The sequence below is a fragment of the Helianthus annuus genome, chromosome 4 (genome assembly GCF_002127325.2).
Source record: "Helianthus annuus cultivar XRQ/B chromosome 4, HanXRQr2.0-SUNRISE, whole genome shotgun sequence".
Classification (NCBI taxonomy): Eukaryota; Viridiplantae; Streptophyta; class Magnoliopsida; order Asterales; family Asteraceae; genus Helianthus; species Helianthus annuus.
Window position 1 is genome coordinate 134,799,788 of NC_035436.2, and position 21,843 is coordinate 134,821,630.

The window sequence follows — 21,843 nt, forward strand, 5'->3', positions numbered from 1 at the left end:
GGGTCTCGTAGGAATTACGGGCCACTTACACATGAGATGGGCTTGTGGGCCCTGGGCCCAAGCCCAAAACCCAAAAGCCTAAACCCGCACATAATATATTAGATCTTTTCCTTGAGAATCTTATCAAGATCTAAGAAATCTATACAAGATTTACTAAATCTCTATAAAATCTATACAAATCTCTACAAGAGATTTTTGTCTCAACAATTGAAACCACAAGATCTATTCAAGATCTCCACGCCTCTATAAAAGGGTCCATACCTTATTCTTCAATTGTGCACACACAAAAAGAAAATGCCTTCCTCCTCTCTCTTTTTGTCTGCATAATATTCTCACACACATATGAAACAAACTCTCATCTCTCAAATACACACACACAAACTCACAACTAAGCAACCCCCTACCTCTGATCGTTGACTGACCGGCAACACAGGGCCGGCGACGGGCTGCCGGCGCCCCTATTCTCCGGCGACTCACCCCACCAGCAACACCCACTTCATCTATAACTCACCCCACAAACCCCACCTGTTACACGTTGAAGAACGACCGACAACCACCACTGTCTAGTGGTGGTGCGGCAGCGAAATCAGCGGACGAAAGAGACAGAAGGAGAGAGAGATTCGAGAAAGATCGGAGAAAGGTCGAGATGAGAGAGAGAGAGAGAGAGAAATAGGTGACAGAGCGAAGGAGGTGCCAGCCACCATACGCGGCGGCGGCGGTCGGCGGTGACGGCGGCAGTGGTGCTTGTTCTCCGACGAAAGCTCCGATAAAACCCCCATTTCTTTTGCTTTGTTTCTGAAAAAAAAGGTTATGTTGATGGTGGCTGGTTATTGTTGAAGATGATGATTTGATTTTTTTTTTGTTTCGGGATATATCCTAATCTCGTGGCTCCGGTTTTGGTTCAAGACGATCAGATTAGTGCGGTCTCGGGTCTCGCGGTTCGGCCAGAGCTGGTCCAAGGCAGTCAACAGCAAGTCAACAACTTCGGTTCAGGTCAATCGGCTTCGGATCAGACTCAGTTTCGGGTTTGTTGACTCGGTCAAACCGAGTCAACTCGGTCAACCGAGCTAACCCGGTCAACTCAGTCAAACGTCTCTAGACGAAAGATTTGGTAAAGATTTTAGTGACGCGAATAGTTATTTACGCTAATTTTAAGATTTATATTAATTTCGTGAACGAGCTCGAACCGATTCAGATTAGTGTTTAGTTTTTATTTTGTCGTTTTTTACGAAAATTATATATTGGTAGTTGAATCTTGATTGAATTTTGTTATAATAACGACAACTTGCGTTGTCGGGGGCGTCCAAAAACAGAGGAAACTCTGCCCGTTTTTCGAGAAAACCCGTAAACAAAACACGTTTTATTATAAGACGAAACTTTTTATCCGAGGAACTTTTATAAAGACAAATACAAATATAAAACTTTTTTTTCGACAACTACTTACGAAAACAAGGATACAGAAATTATTTCGATAACAAATAAATATAATGTTTATTTCAAACGTTAAACTCGAATCTTTTTATAAATAAATATAGTATATATATTTATTTCAAATACCAAACGACTCGAATTCTTGTATAAAAAAATATAGTTATATATTTATTTCGGATATCAAACAACATGACGATTCTTTCATTAAAATAAATATAGTTTATATATTTATTTTAAATATCAAACGACTCGTATTTCTTTTATAAAAATAGATATAGCTTATCTATTTATTTCAAATATCCAACAACTCGATTATAATTCTATAAAATAAATATAACTTTTTATATTTATTTTAAACGCCTAAATGGCGTACTATATATCAACATACGACTTCTCAAAACAAGCTAACAAGTATAACTTCTTCGCTTCTTTTAAGTTAACGATTTACGTCAAATCGTTCGGCCAACGATTCGGTAGAGCTCGGTGACACGTAGTTTAGTTACCGCTTTTGTTTAGAAACTTATAAGATATTCCGTGTTAGGAATATTGTAGAATGCACGCTAGCAAGTCAAGTCTTGGGAACGACATCACGAAGTCGTATTTAGCTAGCTTTGCACAGGAATATTCAGGTGAGTTCATAACCCACCTTTTTACGGTTTTACATTTAAAATTTTCTCGGGGTGGAAAGACATGCACTTTTTGCAAAGCATACAAGGTTTTCAATAAACATGAATTACATAATTCTAAACCATTTTACAAACAAGTTTTAACTGACATAAATGGTTTATGAAAAGCTTATTGTAACGCCCGTCTCAATTTATCAAGATTTTAATAATAAGATACACATTTTAAATGCTAAAATGTGACTTTACAAAAATTTGACATACTAACATTCCCATATGTTTACAACATTTCAAAAGTATGTTTATAAATGTTTACATAATTCACTTTTAGCAAAACAACTCAAGATTTGACGCGGAAGCTTCATTTAACGTGTGTTGTGTGTTCGGTTCTTGCTCGCCACTTGATCTTCATCCGGGACTCTCGACATTCACCTATGATCAAAACCAACTTAGAAGTCAGTTTTGATAGTTAAATAACAAGTACAACAAGGTAATTGGGTCAAATAATCAAAATATACAAAATAAACAAGATTTTTAATATTTTAGGCCGTCGCCACGCGCGACGGCACGGTCCCAATTTGACAGACTGCATATTCCCAGCATAACCCGATTTCACGGAAACGAGCATAACTCTCTCGTTTTTAATCCGTTTTACCCGATTCTTTTTCCTACGCGCTCGTAATTTAATTCTCCATCTTTTGGAATTAAAATCCAACATCCGGATTAACAAAATTTCAGACTTTTAAGTCTTTGACTTATTACCCTTTTTACCAAATTTTGACCCGTTCGTGATTTTATCAAACAAACATGTTTATTTGATCTATAAACTCATGAGATTCATAATTTCAATATCTCCTATCATATTAATCATAAATCATAGGTTTCTTACTTAATTAAAACCCGTTTACGCTCAAGTGCTTATTTTGACCCATTAAGGGTATTTAAGCACTTTAAAGCTTAAAATCGCTTTCCTTCATTTCTAGCATCATGTTCCTACATTTCTTATCAAGTAATCTTCCACCACAACTATATGTGTGGTGGATTTAATGTGGATATCTATATGTTCCTAGGTTTACCCCTCGGATTATCGTTTTACGTCAAAGGCTCTTATAAAGTCATTCGACCCAAGAATCTACATCTTTCACTTTCTATACTTGTTCCGAGTATTTATTTAATCTATTGACTTGTTTCTAAACAACCTTTTAAAGTCGTTTGCCCGATATACCTATCAAGGGCATTTTTGTCAACTTCACTCTATCCTTTACAACAAAGGACTCTATTGAACCTTTAACCAATCCACTCACTTAACTTCAATTCTAAACACACATACCTGACTCAGATCAATATATTGACACGTTTTGATACCTTTCCTTAGTAGCCGCTAAGCAATAGCAATGTACATATCCATCTGATATTTATTCCTATAATCATATTGTGACAACTATGTTCTGTAGTCGTGGTTCAATAAAAAAAATGTTGGTTATCAACAAAACAATGTGCTTTGGTGTTATTATATGTGTTTTTGTGTTATTATGTGAGTATTTGTGTTTGGTGATTTTGCAATTCAATTCGATTCTGATTTCAAGCTCTAAATCGCTTTCTGGAAGGTTATATGCGCACCGATGCGTAAATATAACCAGTTTAATGCAACAAACACTACGGAATAGTGACATAGGCTTAACATACCTTAAATAACCTCCACATAACTTATAAATAAGTTTTGGATGGTTTGGTGTGTTGAAATCAAGTTTGTTCGATCGCAGGGACTATTTATGTCAAACTGCGAAACTATACCAATTTGTATAGTAACGAACATTCCGGAACTTGATCATAAGTTAAACATACCCTAAATAACCTTTACATAGCTTAGAAATAGGCTTTGAGGGGTTCGGTATGCTAAAACAAACTTTATTGATCAATAGGGACTAAAAGCGTCAAAAAGTGCACAAGTTTGCATTTTCACGCATACCTTACGTTCTGAATACATCCAGAATCCAAAAATTTATGTAAGCATTAAAATATTTTATTTTAATGTTTGGCATGATAAAATTCCTTTCGTCGCTTAATTTGGATCGTTTTTGCGTTCGTTACGACTTCCGTCGTAATTAACCGAACAACGCAACCGTACGACCAAACAACCGACATCCGAGATGTTTTTGAGCATGTTTTGAGTTCCCTATATTTTAACTTCATTTTAGAGCCTTGAAATGAGGTTAACGGGGTTTAAACGCATCGAAAAAGGCCTTAAACATGTGCAGGGACCAAAACTGTAATTTTTGAAACTTTTCTGAAGCTGGCACTTGCTAGCGCTGCGCGAGCACCAACTGCTCTCCTCGTAGCGCTGCGCGAGCACCAACTGCTCTCCTCAATACCGTTAGTTGGTTTTGGGGCACCCCTAGTATCCACGAAACAGAAGTAATATGGGCAAAACATGGTGGATACGCCGCTGGTACTTCCTATATATAAGTGTTTTAATCATATTAACAAACTTTCTTGGGAAAGTGCCACGTGGGGCTCGATGTAAATTATTTTTTTTTCCGTACTATTAAAGAAAACCAGTTTTTTTATAAAATTTTGTTAAACCGTTAGACAAGTGAAATTTCCTTACCACATGGAGAAAACATCGAATCAGTTTAGCTCCGTGTCCAATGGAAGTTTCATAAGTCCAGTTTTTCCTTAAAACCTTTGCAATGACAAAAAGAAATCTTCCCGAAAACAATGGTTCGGCAATCGAGTTTCAGCCCGAACCCACGCTGTAGGAAAATTTTGTTAAAACTTATTTTGCCGCCGAATTCTTTTAAAATGTATAACTCAAAATCTATTATCCAACAAACAAAAACCCTCCCCGTAGCGCTGGTGTGGACATCGATGCAGTTAGCGTCGCGCCATGAGGGGATTTTCCTAAATACCTACGAAGATTAATCGATTATCGGTAAGTTTAAAACGCTATGGAATCATTTTGTGTGTGTGTTATCACTTTTGGTTATTTGAATCGTACCTTCTCGAAGCTCTCGCTCGTCGAATCCTAATCGAACGCTCGCTTATCTGTACGCTTTTAATCGCTACTTCCATTCGCATCAACTCTTACGACCCTACTAATGGATTAATTTCGGGACGAAATTTCCAAAAGCAGGGGAGACTGTAACAACCCGCACCTTCATGCGTTGTTACTACTCGATACACTCGTTACGCCTGGCACCAGAGATTCGGATCATAATGTAACTATATCAGATATATTGTTAAACCGAAGTGTAATCGAATAATTACGCACATTCTATCGATATTACAAAACTATTTTCATAAATAATAACACTCGCGATAATGTTGAGTGAGGGCGTAAGCTACCCTCTCAATGATCGTGAGGTGTCGAAAACATAAAACAAACGCCAACAAAGACTACCGGGTGAGTACCATGTCTCCAGCAACCATGACGATGATGGCAATACGAGCAAGTAGTACCCCGATAATCATTGTGGCACATCACATCGAAGAACGCACTCGAAGGCACGCGTAACTCGATCATCGCACCGAATATTGGTTATATAGATACGTATATACGACCCTTTTGTGAGTAATTATGATAAATAATTAAATAATAATATAAATATATGAAAATATGGCCCAAACAGTCGAAAACGCACCAAAAACGAGGACCAAGGGCTTCCGTACAGACGGGCCAGCCAAACGGCTGGGCCAGTCGATCGGACGGGCCAGCCGATCGGCTGGGCCGCCCGATCGAACGGGCCAGCCGATCGGCTGGGCCGCCCGATCGGACAGAACAGCCAACCGGCCGGGCCGCCCGATCGGACAGGCCAGCCGATCGGTTGGGCCGGCCGATCGAACGGGCCAACCGATCCGGCCCACCTTTCCTCCTTTTCTCTCCTTCCTTGCCTATAAATACCCCTCTTTCACCCCAAAACACTGGTTGTTGCTGCTGCCACTCGACCAAGACGTTCCAGCCCCTTAATGTCTCGATTTCTCGCGATTCTTGTAAGTTTTCAACTCAAATCTTGTACTTCCTTGATCTATACGCATTCCTTCAACTTTCTATCTTTCAATTTGCGACTTTTAACCATGAAATCAATGGATTTAGAGTGTTCTATGGTGATGACACCATGGAGTTCTTCAAGAGTGATGTCATCCCATGAAGAACAACTCAGATCCGAATGGTTTCCATACGATTTTTACATAAATCTCGTCTAAATCTATGTTTTCTAATCAAGAAGTTATGGATTTGAGATGTCCTAGGGTGATGGCATCATGAAGTTCTTATGAACTTCAAGTGATGGCCTCATTCCACAAGAACAACTCAGATCTAAGAGATTCCGCAAGAATAATCAAGGTTTTCACATCAGATCTATACTTGAAAACGGTAGAACCAGAGCTTATACCGACCTTCTACTCATTCTTAGTGTCGTGTTGGTCAAAGATCTGATTCTTAACGATGAAACGACCAATTTCGGGTTAAACACGGAAAAACCGCCAAAAACGACCCGTTCTGATGGAACGGGGTGATTCCCGGCCATTAGAACAGGTCGGAATTGATGGGATTTCAGTTGTGCAACACGTCCCAACAACAAAACCGCCGAAAAGACACGAAAACAGTCAAAATAGCTTGACAGGCTGGCTGATCGAGCGGCCCACTCGATCGAGCAGCCCACTCGATCGAGCGGTCCATCCGAATGGGCCAACTTCAATCCGATTTTTGTCCAATTTCGCGTATTTCGATGCCATTTAACGCGTGATCCAATACTCATGTAAATAGCCAGAAATCAGGGTATTCTCAGGCATCATCCCGTTAATCCAAACAAATACGCGCTGTGAGTATACTTGACCCCTTTTTATCGAGTTTTGGGTGTAACATACGCTCCTTATCAATCGAACTTATCAAACGAATGAATCAATTGGTTAATTTATCACTTGTGAATAACTGTTTGCATAGATATACGTGATGCTAGTTGCATGTATGCTAGGACTTATACTCGTGACGTCCTACCACGACTAGTATAGTACTATTTCGCCCGACGGGGTCTAGTTATGCCATCAAAGAATCGAGCATCGAGGACTTAGCTGGTAGTATCAGTTTTGTGAGTATATATGTCGTGTATTACGTTGATGCATGTGGAAATTCGCAGCACTTTTAAATCTAATATGCTATTACATATCAAACCTGTATACTCGCTAATACTTTTGTATTGACAATGTTTTAACGTATGTTGCAGGTTTAGTCGAAGTCTACATCAAATCAAGCTAGGAAGTCCAGAAACTCACCTAAAATCTAGGTTGTCGGATTTGAATTGTTCGAGAGGACAAGAAATCTGTGATAACTTATGTGATTGTATTGTTTGTTAGTATGGGATAACAAATGTAATGAATATTATCGCAATATAGTCGTTATCGATTCTCTTGAGCAATCTGATTCGCCTAGTGCCGCGCCACGATGATTCCGCCATCGGTTGGGGTGTGACATTCGTTTTCTCAACAATACTTCAAAAACCGGTTATTCAAAAAGATTTACTTCAAATCTTTTTCAAACAAACTATGAACTCGCTCAACTTTATGTTGATTTTTCGCATGTTTCTTTCTCAGGTTGCATTTCAAAGTTAAGGCACGGTTGGAATAGGAGAACCATTGGAGATAGGAGTACTTAGCGGCGTTCATTTTCTAAAAGACTTAGCTTATTTGCTTCCGCTGTGCAATGAAGATACTAGTCCAGTCACGCCAATGCTCTGATAATTTCGGGGTGTGACAGATTGGTATCAGAGCTATAGGTTACAGCGAATAGGGTTCTCTATAGAGATACCTAGGCTCTAACCTCATATTTCTCTGGGGACTTAGATAATTAAAACGCTGAATACATACAGAACGCATAGTACTCGAATATGGTCTCCAACCATTGCCGAAAAACAAACAGTCAAGATTTTGTTTTCAAACATACGCTAGAGTGGTGTTTTACACACGGTACATAAAATAATTACATACAGTACATAAAACTCTGAGAGCTTAGGAAACATGCATTTAAGACCTTCAGAAACTCATGTTGAAGTTCATTAAAGGTCATCACGTAGGAACCGCGAATATTAACTCGGGTACACACTATTATCCATATTGTCTTTGATATTTTGACTTCCCGAGCAGGCAGCCTACGCATAACGAAATGCTAGAGCACAAATATACGCGAAGCTCAAGCTACACATCAACGGAGGTTGAAGTACGTCACATACAACTTTCGAGGAAGCGGTAGTTGGCACGCGGTCCTACAAACAACACGAGTCATGCTAAGGAGAAGACGTACGTCTCCGCATTTCCCCTATCTTATTAATGACAAGTACGCTATATTCGACATTCCATGGTAAAGTCACCTAACAACTGGTCGTCACATGAAACCCCAGGTAAGGTCCTTAAATTTCTTTATTGAAATGAAACGTGTCTTATTATAAAACAAACTAGCCTATTCTAGTAATTTTTTTTATAAAACCTAACCGATCGACTAGGAGCTACTTTTATAGAATTGAATACAAGTATTTAATATCTTCGATAACACTTTACCACTTACAAAAGCGACAATTGGACATTATTTTCGACAATGCTTTTTTAAATAAAACGTGATACAGTATTTTCAATTCTTTCATTACTTTCGACAACACTGTTACAAGACACAAAAACGACGTTTCATATATTATTCTAACATCAAACAAACCAATTTCGTTTTATAAAAGGAATATCACTTAAATATCTATTTCAAATACCAAACAACACAGACTCAATTTATAAAATGAATATGGTTTATACATATATTTCAAACGTCAAACGACATGAATTCATTTTTACAAAAATAAATATAGTTGTATATTTATTTCGAGTATTAAACAGTACGAATACTTTTATACAAATAAATATAGTGTTATATTTATATTAAACTTCAAGCGAATCGAATTCGTTTTATGAAAAATAAATATAGATCTTATATTTATTTCAAATATCGTATCAAACGAGACTTAGCGCATATAATTTGTCATTTTCATTAAGCTAACAACTTACCGTCGAATCGTTCAATTAACGATTCGGTAGAGCTCGGTGACACGTAGTTCAGTTACCACATTAATTCGAAAACTTATTTAGATATTCGCTGTTAGGAATATTGTAGAATGCACGCTAGCGAGTCTCGTCTTGGAAGCGACATTGTGAAGTCGTATTTAGCTAGCTTTGCACAGGAATATTCAGGTGAGTTCATAAACCCACCTTTTATGGTTTTACATTTTTGTAAATGTTTTCGGGGTGGAAAGACATGCACTTTTTGCAAAGCATACAAGAATTACATATTTATGACACATTTTACAAGCAAGTTTTAACTGACAGAAATAGTTTACGAAAAGCTTATGTTTTATACCGGTTTTTCAAACAAGCGTATTTTTCGAAGTATGCATACACACGAGTTCTAGTTTTCTAAACTACGGAAAAATACAAGATACAAATGTTACAATGTTTACAAATGATGTGATAACAAGAAGCACACTTGGTGAGAAACGAGTACCAAGCGTGATGTGATATAATAATACAAGAAGCGCACTTGGTGAGAACGAGAACCAAGTATGATGCGTTATGAGAGTTGATACGAGAAATCGTGTCATGAATAGGGTATATAAGCACCATTAATCAACAATATACCTAGACCGCAGAAACAAAGGTTAGATCTAACGGGTGTCGGGCAGCCACACTCTCGGTGAGGACGAGTACCGAGTAGTGCTTTTGTGTCTCAGTATATGCCAAATAGAGAAATGCCTAAGGTTTGGTGGCTTCCTATGTCGTGTCACATGTTAATGGCCTTGCAACCCATTAACAATCCTGAAACTTACAAGAATACTTTGTTTACATAAAGATTCATACCATACTAAAACTTGATTTATACTTGAGTACGTGGGGTACTCAAGAAAACTTGAATTAAACTTGAGTACGTGGGGTACTCAAGAATATGGGAATTATACTTGAGAACGTGGGGTACTCAAGAGAAATGTGAATTATACATAAGTACGTGGTGTACACATGAATACTTGTTTTATATATGAACACATGATTTATACATGAAAACATGATACATACAAGAAAACATAATTTATACATGAATACATGATTTGTACAAGAAAATGATTTTAAATTCGTTTTCTCAACAATACTTCAAAAAACGGTTATTCAAAAAGATTTACTTCAAATCTTTTACAAACAAACTATGAACTCACTCAACTATATGTTGATTTTTCGTATGTTTCTTTCTCAGGTTGCATTTCAAAGTTAAGGCACGGTTGGAATAGGAGAACCATTGGAGATACGAGTACTTAGCGGCGTTTATTTTCTAAAAGACTTAGCTTATTTGCTTCCGCTGTGCAATGAAGATACCAGTCCAGTCACGCCAATGCTCTGATAATTTCGGGGTGTGATATTTATAAAACCAGTCTATAACCGAACAGTTCTGAAAACATGAATACGACCATGACACTCAGCTCCAGATTGCAAGGTTCGTCTTTCTTACTTGTTGCATACATTACGTGACTAGTACACATTTGTTTATGACGAAACATGCAAACACACACTCGTCACTATAGCGTGATGGCATGGATTGCTTGTTTACCATATGATGCGTTGATAGTATGCTATAGTCCTTAGACTTTTGTGAACTTATTACTTTGACAACCTCCGTTCGACATCTGACTTTGAGGAACCATTTGACATGAGTTAGGAGGAACTGAGATGAGCATGCAAATCGCAATATTATTGTGGGTGCACACATAATAATAATGTGGGTTGCATGTGAATCCCAGTGAGGCTTAACAAGTAGAAAAGGGGGTTCCGTTCCGTTATTTGATCGATGTGAAACATAACAAACCTATAGGGGTCATAGCAGTGATTGTCCCCTACTCGAACGTGAACTTTTCATTCATCTCTGGATCCTTTCGAATCTCGATGCTATCGAGTATTACCTGAACACCCGTCTGAACGCCTAGTGAACTGTGTAGAATGTTAGGTGCTTGCATGAACGTCCATGAGTTGGTTTATACTTTTCTTACTCCTCTTCGTTAGCTGGAACTCATGTATTGATGTCTTAGATCCCGAAGTGTGATCACTTCTGCAACACTCTCGCGACATACCGCGTATTACCCAATCGACTTGCTAGATCGATGGATCAAAGGGTGAGCGTAGTATTTTACCGACCTCGGTATTTGGACAACCCTGATCTCCGGCAATGAACACCAGCAAAGAGACTGCAATCGAATCTCCAACCCTAGCCAGCGACTCATGGGAGTCAACTCCTATGAATCAATCGAGACATAAGCGATGACAAATGACTATAGAGGGGAATGTGTAACTTCCCACACAGTGAGTAGTGCCTTACTACGTGACACGGAACCTAAAAGATGTACCCTGTTGGTGAAATGCCACAGGACCCCGTTACAAGCAGCGACATTAAGGGCAACAATCACGACGACATTGAGGCGCTCGTAATCGTAGCCCACAATATGAGAACGAAGGTGCCTATGACATGGATTGGTCATTGTTAAATCAAGACGACACACAACCAAGGGAACGATAACAGTATTGGGAAATCCACACGATCGTAACTACACTGGTAGTGGTGCTTGTGGAAGGGCGTTCAGGATTGGCGTGGGCGACGCCAAGATTGTAATAACACGGTGGCATACACGTTCTTGGTAACGAATCACTTCGTCTCTGTTCTCTATAACCCTGATGCTTCTTGAAACCCAACCTGTTGTGGGATCGGCTGAAGGCAAGACAATGGAAACCTCATATGATCGTTGGGATGCAAACTCGACCTTGTGGGACAAGTATTCAACATCGGCCTTCCTTCTACTACCCCTGATGGTTATAATGCAGTAATTAGTGTGGACTGGTTATTCATAAATTGCGCAGACATCCCTTGTGAGGAGAAAGTTTTGTGTGGAGAATCGTTATTTGTTCTAAAGCAACAGAGTGGTGCAAAGGTTAGCGCCATTTCAACTATGAAGGCCCATAAGTGTCTGCGGAGGGATCACCCCGCTATGTTAGCAACCATTACTGATGTTGAGGCTAAGGAAAAGAGGATCGAGGATCCACCAATTGTTCGTGATTCCTCTCAGTGTGCTACTCGAGGAGCTTTTAGACTTACTTTCACCACTGTTAGGCAGAATCTCAGTTTGATCTCACGACAGGGGCAACCCTGATTACTTGTGCTACATACCGTCTTGCACCAGGAGGGTTGCAGGGACTATCTACAGGAACTGTTGGACAAGAGTTTTATTGGACATAGTTTTGTTCGCTTTGGGGAGCCCCAGCTATATTCGGCAATATAAAGCCTTTCGCATGTGTACTGATTATCCAGAACTCAGCAAGGTGACAATCAAGAACTGTTTTCCTTGACCATGTATTGACGGAAGACCAAGAGGAGAATGTTCCTGAAACGGCATATCGAACGCAATACGGTCATTGCGACTTTGTACACCATGATCATTGAGTTAATCAACACACCAGTAGCTTTATGGACCACATGAATCAACCGTATTTATGGATGACGTTCTGGATCATTTCCAAGAGGAAGGAACATCATGGTCAGCATTTGTATCTTATTTTAGAACTCCTGAGGGAGGAGCCACTCCCCGCGAAGTCTTGTTAAAGGTAACTTCTGGATTCAAGAGATACCTTTTTGGTCATATGATCAACGAAGTGGGAATACACGTGGATCTTGCTAAGGATCCATTTCGTTAGATATTGTTCGGCACCAAAGATCCCTTCAAGAATGCAGCAATTTCTTGGTCACACTAGACTCTATCGCAGATTCACCACAGGATTTTCGAAGATCGCGCAGCTTAAATCTCTTTAGCACAGTAGGGTGCTGTGTTCGGGAAAGACAAAACAGGAGGATGTTTTTTCAGCTTTCGAATCCCAACTCTGCAATGTATACACGTCGACGCAACACAAGAGAGTGATGATTTACGTAATAGAGTTACCAGAGGAACTGCACGACACAGTCAGCGGTGGAGACCGTGGTCTTTGGATTTACTTGGAGGCATTTCTTGGACGGTACCGAATACGTTACTTAGACCGATCACAAGGGCCTCCCGTGAATCGATGTTCGAAAGTGCTAAAGCATGCAATGACATCGTTGGATGGAACTACTGAATGAGTACGACTGTGAACCCTAAACATACACGAGCTCTGCAGCTCGCTATCGACTCTAATATACCTGATCAGACTCGCTCTGTTCAAACTGGAGAACAGAAGGAAGAGGATTTTCAAGTCGAACCCATGCGGAGCATGGAGAAGCAACCTTTGACCGGTCGGAAGGTACTCGTTACCTCATGGGACGAATATGGGTCTCATTTTTGGCGGCAACTGTAGGAAACTCGTGTTGAGTAAAGCACACCGGCCTCAATATTCTAGTCGTCTGGGTTGGATGAGAGACACTAGGATTTATAAACCTTGTACTGAGGGTCGGGCATCAAGGCCCACCTAGTTAGGTATGTGAATGATGGATTGACTTGTGGGAAAGTCAAAGTGAAGTATCAGCAACCAACGATACCCACATGGTAATGAGAACAGACTGCCATGGAATTTGGTCGCTAGTCTACTTACAACTCGAAATGGAAACTATATCACCTGGATGATCGTTGATCGTCTCACGTAACAAGCACACTTTCTAGCCATCAAGGAAACAGATAAGTTTTCTACACTTGCAGTTATCTACCTGAAAGAAGTGGTTGCTAGGCACGGGGTGCCAACCTCCATTATCTCTGATCGCGACCCATAATTTGCATCTGATTTGTGGCAAGCGATGCACAAATCCTTTGGCTCACGTCTAGACATGAATACAGCATATCATCCACAGACGGATGGGCAGATTGAATGCACCATCCAAACTCTTGAAGACATACTTCGAGCATGTGTAATCGACTTTGTTAACGGCTGGGAACGACATTTACCTTTAGTAGACTTTTCGTATAACAACAGTTACCACAACAGCATCCAGGCTGCTCCGTTCGAGGCATTGTACGGACAGAAGTGCCGATCACCTCTTTGTTGGGCAGAGGTTGGCGACAGCCAAATCACTGGCCTAGAACTCGTCGTAGACACAACAGGGAAGACTGCTCAGATACGACAACGAATGGCGGCAGTTCGTGACCGTCAGGAAAGCTATGCTGATAAGCGCGGGGAAAACACTCGAATTCCAGGTTGGGGGATCGAGTACTACTTAAAAGTCTCACCTTGGAAAAGAGGTAGTTCGTTTTGGTAAACGAGGCAAACTCAAACCGCGAGATGTTGGACCTTTCGAAATCACGGAGAGAATTGGCAAGATGGCCTACGGATTGAATCTACCCGAAGAACTCAGTGGAGTTCACAACGTAATCTATGTGTCGAATCTGAAGAAGTGTCTGCCAGATGAAACCCTCATAGTTCCTTTCAAGGAACTCACTATCGACGATCAGTTGCGATTTGTCAAAGAAACAATGGAAATCTTGGACCGGGAGGTCAAGATTCTCAAACGCACCAGGATACCTATTGTTCGAGTTCGTTGGAACTCCCGTCGTGGCCCAGAGTTTACCTGGGAAGGAGAAGACCAAATGAAACACACATATACCCATTGTTCGAGAACAATGAAACCACTACTGAGGCTGAAGCTACTATGGAATTTCGGGACGAAATTCCAAACCAACGGGGGAATGATGTGACACCCTAGGAAAACTAGGAAACCATGCAACCTAACTAGCTTCCTCAGTAACTACGTGCTAAATTTCGGGACAAATTTCTTTCAAGTTGGGGATGATGTGACAACTCGAACTTTCAAGGTTAGTGACGTTTAAATCTTGTGATCTTAACTCCTCGTTGTTTCTTAATGTTACATGTTCGTACTCGTACGATTCTGTTAACCAAGTATGATAACTTCGTTAAACAAACACGTTGGTGGTTGTGGGCCGCATTAGGATAACAACTCTAATGTTATCCATTAGACTAACCCAGTTGTATGTTAAGCCCAATTCCTATGTCCATTACAAGTTAATAAACCCATTAAGTTTATAAGCCCAATTGTTATCCAATTACAATTACTTAATTACTAATAGGATGAATTCAATTACCTTTTGTTTGAATTTTCGGCCCAAATAGATAGGCTGAGCCCACTTCGGCTATTTATGATAACCGCCCAAGTTATTATCATAATATATGAATACGTGAATCATTCTTGATTAATCTAGACGTGAAACACAAGCAAAACAAAAAAAAAACCCTACATCCTCTCCCTTGATCGTCAACTTCAGCAGCAGACCCCCCCCCCATCGAAGTGATCCTGTAGTTCGAAGACATCAGCTTCTTAAGTCGAGTCCTCTTGGTTAGTACACTAGATTCCTTGTTTAAGTTGATTGTTTTTTATGACTTTGATTGGTGTTATAGTTATTATTATAGTTCTAGTGCGGATATAATCGTAATACTCACCAGTAAAATATATGATCGGAATCTGTTTTAACATTGTTTACTAATGCGATCCGAGTATATGTTTAGTTTGATATAACCGATCTGAATGTTAAAGATATAGGCTGCTCATGCATGATGTATTAAGTTTGTAGATTATATTATATAGTATGGTTCTTGATGGATATTACATTGTTGTGAAACTGAAGCACAGTTGTGTTAATATACATGGTTATGTGATAAGGAATTATAGGGATATTGTTACAACATAAACTGACCGAACATGTTATGATAGTATCTATATTAATCAGATGTATTAATATGGCAAACGGTTACACATGCTTTTGATTGATATGATATAGATGATAATTAGATTTAATGTGGATTTGTGAATAATTGCATTGATATGGTAACATCGTAAACAAGAACTGATGGGCTGAATAGGTACTAGAATTGGGTCAGGTTTGAGTGGGCCGCACATCAGGTCAGTGGGGGCCGTTGGTTTTGGGGTCGCACAACAGCAGCAAAAGGGGCCACATAATGTTGATTAATTACAAATCATTGGGCTGAAATCTTTAATTAACTTATAATTAGTTTTGGGCCGGGTGGTTGTTACACATGTACTTGGTAAACAGTGGGTTAATAACATATATTGGTTTGGGCTAATGAGTAGGTTGTCGATATATTTAAACACAATGGGGGTCTCATGTACTAATCGGATTTCATAAGTCAGTAGGTTATATTGGGCTACTCTATTTAAAACATATTTTGGGTTATGGACTGGGTCGCAAAGGTTGGATCAAAAGGTCTTTTAAGCTCTCCTTAACTAACCAATGGGTGTGGTGTGTAGGGTGAACTAGATTATGAAATTGTATGTGAACAGGATGCAAGTATTTACACTATGTTGAATAATGCTAGTGAATTAATGCATGTAATGGTTTAAATGACATGATTTGATAAATACTGTTGTGAGATGTGGACATTATTGGTTGATTGATACAACTTGCATGACTTGTTTAATACTAGTGCACTGTTTGTGTAGCGTGTGAAAAGAACGTATGGTATAAATGGACTTGATTTCTTAACTTATTGTTACTGGTAAACCATGATGGACGTATTGATCAATTGTAAATCAATTGTAAAGCAAGTAACGTAACCTACCGAGCAATCTAAGGTGAGTTCACACTTTCCACAAGGCATGGGATTCCCAAGGGTTGGGAATGGGTAAAGGATTTAAACTGAAACTGCATGTTATCCTGGTTTGGAACACGTACACACCCTCTGTATTGAAGGGTGACAACATGAGATAAGTATTTAATTGGAACTTGCGTAATCTCCTAGTTTGGAGATTACGTACACACCCTCTTTACTGAAGGGTGACAACACGGATACTAGACCAAAACTCTCTATCATGAAGTCCCTCCTTTTTATATCGACTTAATTGCCGGGCCAATGGCGAGCGGGTCATTAGTTAGATAGCGCTATTTAGGTTTGACAAGCCTCACACCGTGCCGCAGAGGACGGGCGTGAACTAATGGATCTGAGCACTAGTCAATGATGATAGACGTTGACGTTAGGGCACCAACTTACTTCAGTCAGTGGTCGATATGGTAACGGTCTAGTGGTTCACACGGGGAAGCCCCCACTGGTTATGGTTAGGTAAAGAAGGAATCAGTTAATCATATTTTCAACTATGGGGTAACCTCCACGGCAAGTAAGCCAGCTAAAGAAACACTATGTTTTTGAAACAACTTAAAATGAACACCCAACTGTGAACTCGCTCAACTTTGTTGTTGATTCGTTGTTACATGCCTTGCAGGCCTTTAGGTGCATATTGTTGGATCTTGCTGTCTGGGATGCTGGAGTGGTCATGGGTCAAGATACATGGAAACGCGAGACGAACTTAATGGCTTTCACACACTTGGTTTATAAATTTCTTAATTAATGTATTATGCTTCCGCTGAACGTTAAGTAATGTTTTGTAACACTTCTATCAATAATAAGTAAAAGTTTTATTTGGAATAATTTTTATGAGTTCAACATGATTGGTGGCTTGGATCCTGGTACGTTACACGCCTAACAGGGACATTCCCTAGGTGGTATTTTGGGGGTGTGACAAACAATGAAGGTATTATCAAAGCTAGACTATAACAGAATATCAATTCGTCGTTTGACTTGACACGGAGCTACCAGTCACGACGAGGTGGTCAACCCGATAGATCTACCAACAATTCCACGCGTGCAATACTTAAATGATTAAACAACAATATTTGCGCATGCGCCCATAACCTGCCATCTATAATGCTTGCCTCATGGACAATATATATATATATATATATATATATCCTACTAATACTGATAAATTTAATATATCGTGTTGTACGAATTCCCCGAAGTCCCTACCAAGACATAAGGCTATATCCGATACTTATTCTCTTGAGATCAAGCAAATTCGTCTCAACTTTAGATTTAAGCAATTTTAAATCTACACAGTCGTTTTCTCCCAAACACCGTAATAATCCCCGTTTCTTCGCGAAACATATTTATTCAACAAAACCGTTTCTACCCGAACATATTTATTCAACAAAAGCATATATTTTTCACGAAAATATACATTTTATATAACAAAAGATATGTTTTATTCAAAAACATCTTTAATCTTTTTAAGGTGTGTTCTTCTCCCAAAATATATTTCATCAACCTTTTGGACTTGACATATTATATGTTTTTGCTTTGTTACTCTTTAATCACTCTTTTTTTTCTATTTGCCAATTTATTTAGTTATGTTTGTTGCTTGGTTGTCTGTTCGAGTTGTGGGTCTTTCTGAAAGCTAAGGTTTGCCTACATCCACCTTCCCGAGACCCTACAAATAGCTTTTATGCTATTTGTGGGATTTACTGGGTATGGTTGTAGTTTATTAAAATCGTTCTTTTTAAAGTTGTTTGTTTTTTAATTTTTTTTTAAAAAAATCAATTTTAAACAAACGAGTGATTTAAAAAAACTTTGAGAAATAACCTTTAAAAGAACGATTTACTCTATGCTAAATAGTTAAGTGATCACCATTCTCTTATTTTTTAAACCCTCAACAACCATCACACTATATAACCGAGTGAGCTAATCCAAAACCATATAGAGAGGGAGTAGGGTTTTCTCTCTCATCAAATTTCTAGGGTTTCTTCCACACCTTCACATACAAAATGACTGACGACGGCGCTAGGAAATCAGGAACCGTCAAGTGGTTCAACGACACCAAGGGTTTCGGCTTCATCACGCCGGAGGACGGCAGCGAAGATCTCTTCGTTCATCAATCGTCGATCAGAACAGACGGTTTTCGCAGCCTCGGTGACGGTGAGTCCGTTGAGTACCTTGTTGAAGAAGGTTCAGACGGCCGGACCAAAGCTGCTGACGTCACCGGTCCGAATGAAGGTCCGGTTCAGGGTAGCAGCCGTGGAGGCGGTGGCGGCGGTGGTGGCCGTGGAGGCGGTGGTGATCGGTATGGAGGTGGTGGTGGTTATAATGGCGGAAGCCGTGGAGGACGTGGCGGTGGGGATCGTTATGGCGGCGGAGGCGGCGGTTATGGAGGAGGTGGCGGTGGTTACGGCGGCGGAGGCGGCGGTGGAGGTGGTGCGTGTTTTAAGTGTGGTGAGACTGGTCATATGGCTAGGGAGTGTTCTCAGGGCGGTGGAGGCGGTGGTGGTTACGGCGGAGGTGGTGGTGGTTACGGAGGTGGTGGTCGTGGTGGTAGTCGTGGCGGCGGCGGCGGTTGCTATAACTGTGGTGAAGAAGGGCATTTCTCTCGTGAATGCCCTAATGGCAGCAACCGTTGATCTGGAGGAGGGTGAAGGGTAAATATGTCTTTCGACATTTACTTACTATCCTGTTTTTACTTTTTTTTTGTTGTTCTATGTTGGGTGATCTGAATGCTTGTTATGGTTTTGAGATTGTTAGTTGGTTTGTGATGGTTTATGATTGACATTTGCTAGATCTAGGGTTTGGATTTGGAGTATATGTTCTAAATTGCTATCAGCAATGGAAAAAAGTTTAGTTTTTGGATTCTGTGTTTATTGGGATTCATGTCTGAGTGGTGTTCATAATATTTGAATATTTTGAACATATTGCTATTTATCTTTTGGATTATTATGGTTAGGAATGTTAATGGATTGAAACCCATTGGTTTTCACAAAAAGAATCCTGTATGCAAATTAGGGTTTAAACCAAAAGGCGTTCCACGCGAGGCGACGTGAGGCGCTGATGAAAATGCGTTCAGGTAAATAGGGTCTTTAGAAGGTTTATATGTAAAAACAACTCGAGCCTTTTGTGGTTTTGGTTATGTTTAGGGTATGTAGAAGGTTTGATATGTTGAAACAATTCGTTAAAGACATTAGGTTTATATGTGAAACAAATTAGAGACTTGAAGCTTTTGGTGGTGGATAAACTCTGTTTGGTTGTACCTCGATGTGTGCGTCTCGGCAGTCAAAATGTCTCGGAGTGTCTTGCACTCCTTTAAACCAAGGTTGGTCGGATTGGCCAAAACATGTTTTGGTGTGTTCAACCTTTTTAAATTTTCAAAATTGTTAGCCTGATATTTTTAGAAAAAGATATATGAATGCCTGTTTTAGGTTATACTTGTAGCTTCAAGTTCTACACAGCTAATCGAATTTTGAAACCTAGTTTTCTAAATTATAAACAGCAAACGATATATGAATGCCTGTCGGAATGTTTGTGGGGTTGACGGAACATTATTTTGCATTCATGACTGTAACCTGTGGTTGCAAGTTTGGGCATTTTGTTGAATGAGGTTAATGTTGCAGTGGAAAATGTTTTATTTTGAAAAGCAAGGGAACAATTTTGATTATGATGCCACAAAAATAATATTCGAAAAACTTTGATTGGGATGATTCGACATTCTTATTCTCTTTTTTGAATGCAACACATTGATTTAGATGGTTGTTCATACCGTTAAATAGGTTTCTTGTTTGTAGACAGATCCAACCATTGTTGGAACGAAAGTAAATCGGCTGTTTAGCTCATTAATGGGTTGGAACGTGGAACCAACCTTTCCGAATTTGTCAAGTCCGCAAGACTTGGCATCACTGACTAACTAGCAGCTCGGTTTAGAATTTTGTTAAGTGACTTGGTTTACAGTAGCAAAAATTAATGAATTCATGAAGTAAATGATAAAACCGAGTTTTACAAATAGTTATTTTTTGAACGGCAACAATGAAATGTAATATCAAGGAAAGGGAAAGGCTAGCGGTGAACCAGCAAAAAAACCTCATACAAAGGAACCCCAAATAAACGGTAGAACACCGCTACAACAACATTACATTTTGCTGACCCCTAGAAATGGGTTGACATTGACATACCAATTATCCTAGCCAACGAGGAGGTAGTGGCGGAGTGGTTGGTGAAAAATTTAGTATTTCTTGTGACTAAGGTTCGACTCCCACTCTCCCCATTATTTTATGTGGCATCCAGGTGAAGGACAAATACGGGTGACGCTGGTTCGTCTTAGATGGGAGGTGAGTTTTTACTGATTATACCGCTGTCGTGCCTTCGGGCGGGTGGAGGTCGGGTTTCCGCGCATCTGGGAGAGCCAAGGGCTTGGCGGCGGTCGAGTAGTCGACCTTAGCCACAGCGCCCGGTGTCATGGTGGTTGGCACGTCATTCCTTGCCGTTCAAAAAAAACATTGACGTTATTTCCCCAATCAAAAGCAGTAATCTGGATGTTTTCAAATAGCTGAAATGCCTTCTCTTTTACGATCTGAAAATGTGATCATTCCTGTTCCTCCATAGAGTCTAGGACCCTTTATACAAAATAAGGTTGTCCTATGAAGCTGCAGAATTACGAAATCTCTTCTATTGCTTTGTTAGTGGGTTGGACGAATGGGCTTGGATTCGAGACCCTGGTGGCAGCTTTTCTACTCCATTGTGTAGGGATTGGATCAATGCGCATGCGCCTCGGGACCCTAATGTGGTAGTTAATTGGCCACCCGTGGTATTACTCTGCCTCCTCTTCTCTATTCGCTGGATGAGACGATGTGTAGTGGTCAAGCCCCATAAGGAGGTTATGTGACAAGTGACAAAATATTGCATATGAGGTTATATAACTTGAGTGTGTAGTGGTAAGAGGGTTATATAACATGTATGTATATATATGTGTGAGAAAAATTATAGATATATATGTATGTGTATATACATGTGTGTGAGAAAAACAAAAACAAAAACAATAACTCCCTTCTTCCCGTTATAGATTTCGCGGCTGATCACATAACCCCCCTCATAATGCCAGGCGGGGCGGTGTTCCGGGGCGCCATAGGGCGCTATGAGGGGTGGT

At 39.8% G+C, this 21,843-nt stretch overlaps 1 protein-coding gene across 1 annotated transcript; it reads left to right on the plus strand.

The window, feature by feature from the left end:
• The first annotated feature begins 18,597 nt into the window (after nt 1-18,597).
• Nucleotides 18,598-19,568, plus strand: LOC110936908 (glycine-rich protein 2). Its single transcript, XM_022179315.2, has one exon. It carries the CDS (start codon nt 18,704-18,706, stop codon nt 19,331-19,333), a length of 630 nt encoding a protein of 209 aa, XP_022035007.1. The 5' UTR covers nt 18,598-18,703; the 3' UTR covers nt 19,334-19,568.
• Nucleotides 19,569-21,843: the final 2,275 nt, after the last annotated feature.

Bases quoted from the DNA above. Each gene is read 5' to 3' on its own strand.
- LOC110936908 (XM_022179315.2), top strand. From the start codon at position 18,704: ATGACTGACGACGGCGCTAGGAAATCAGGAACCGTCAAGTGGTTCAAC.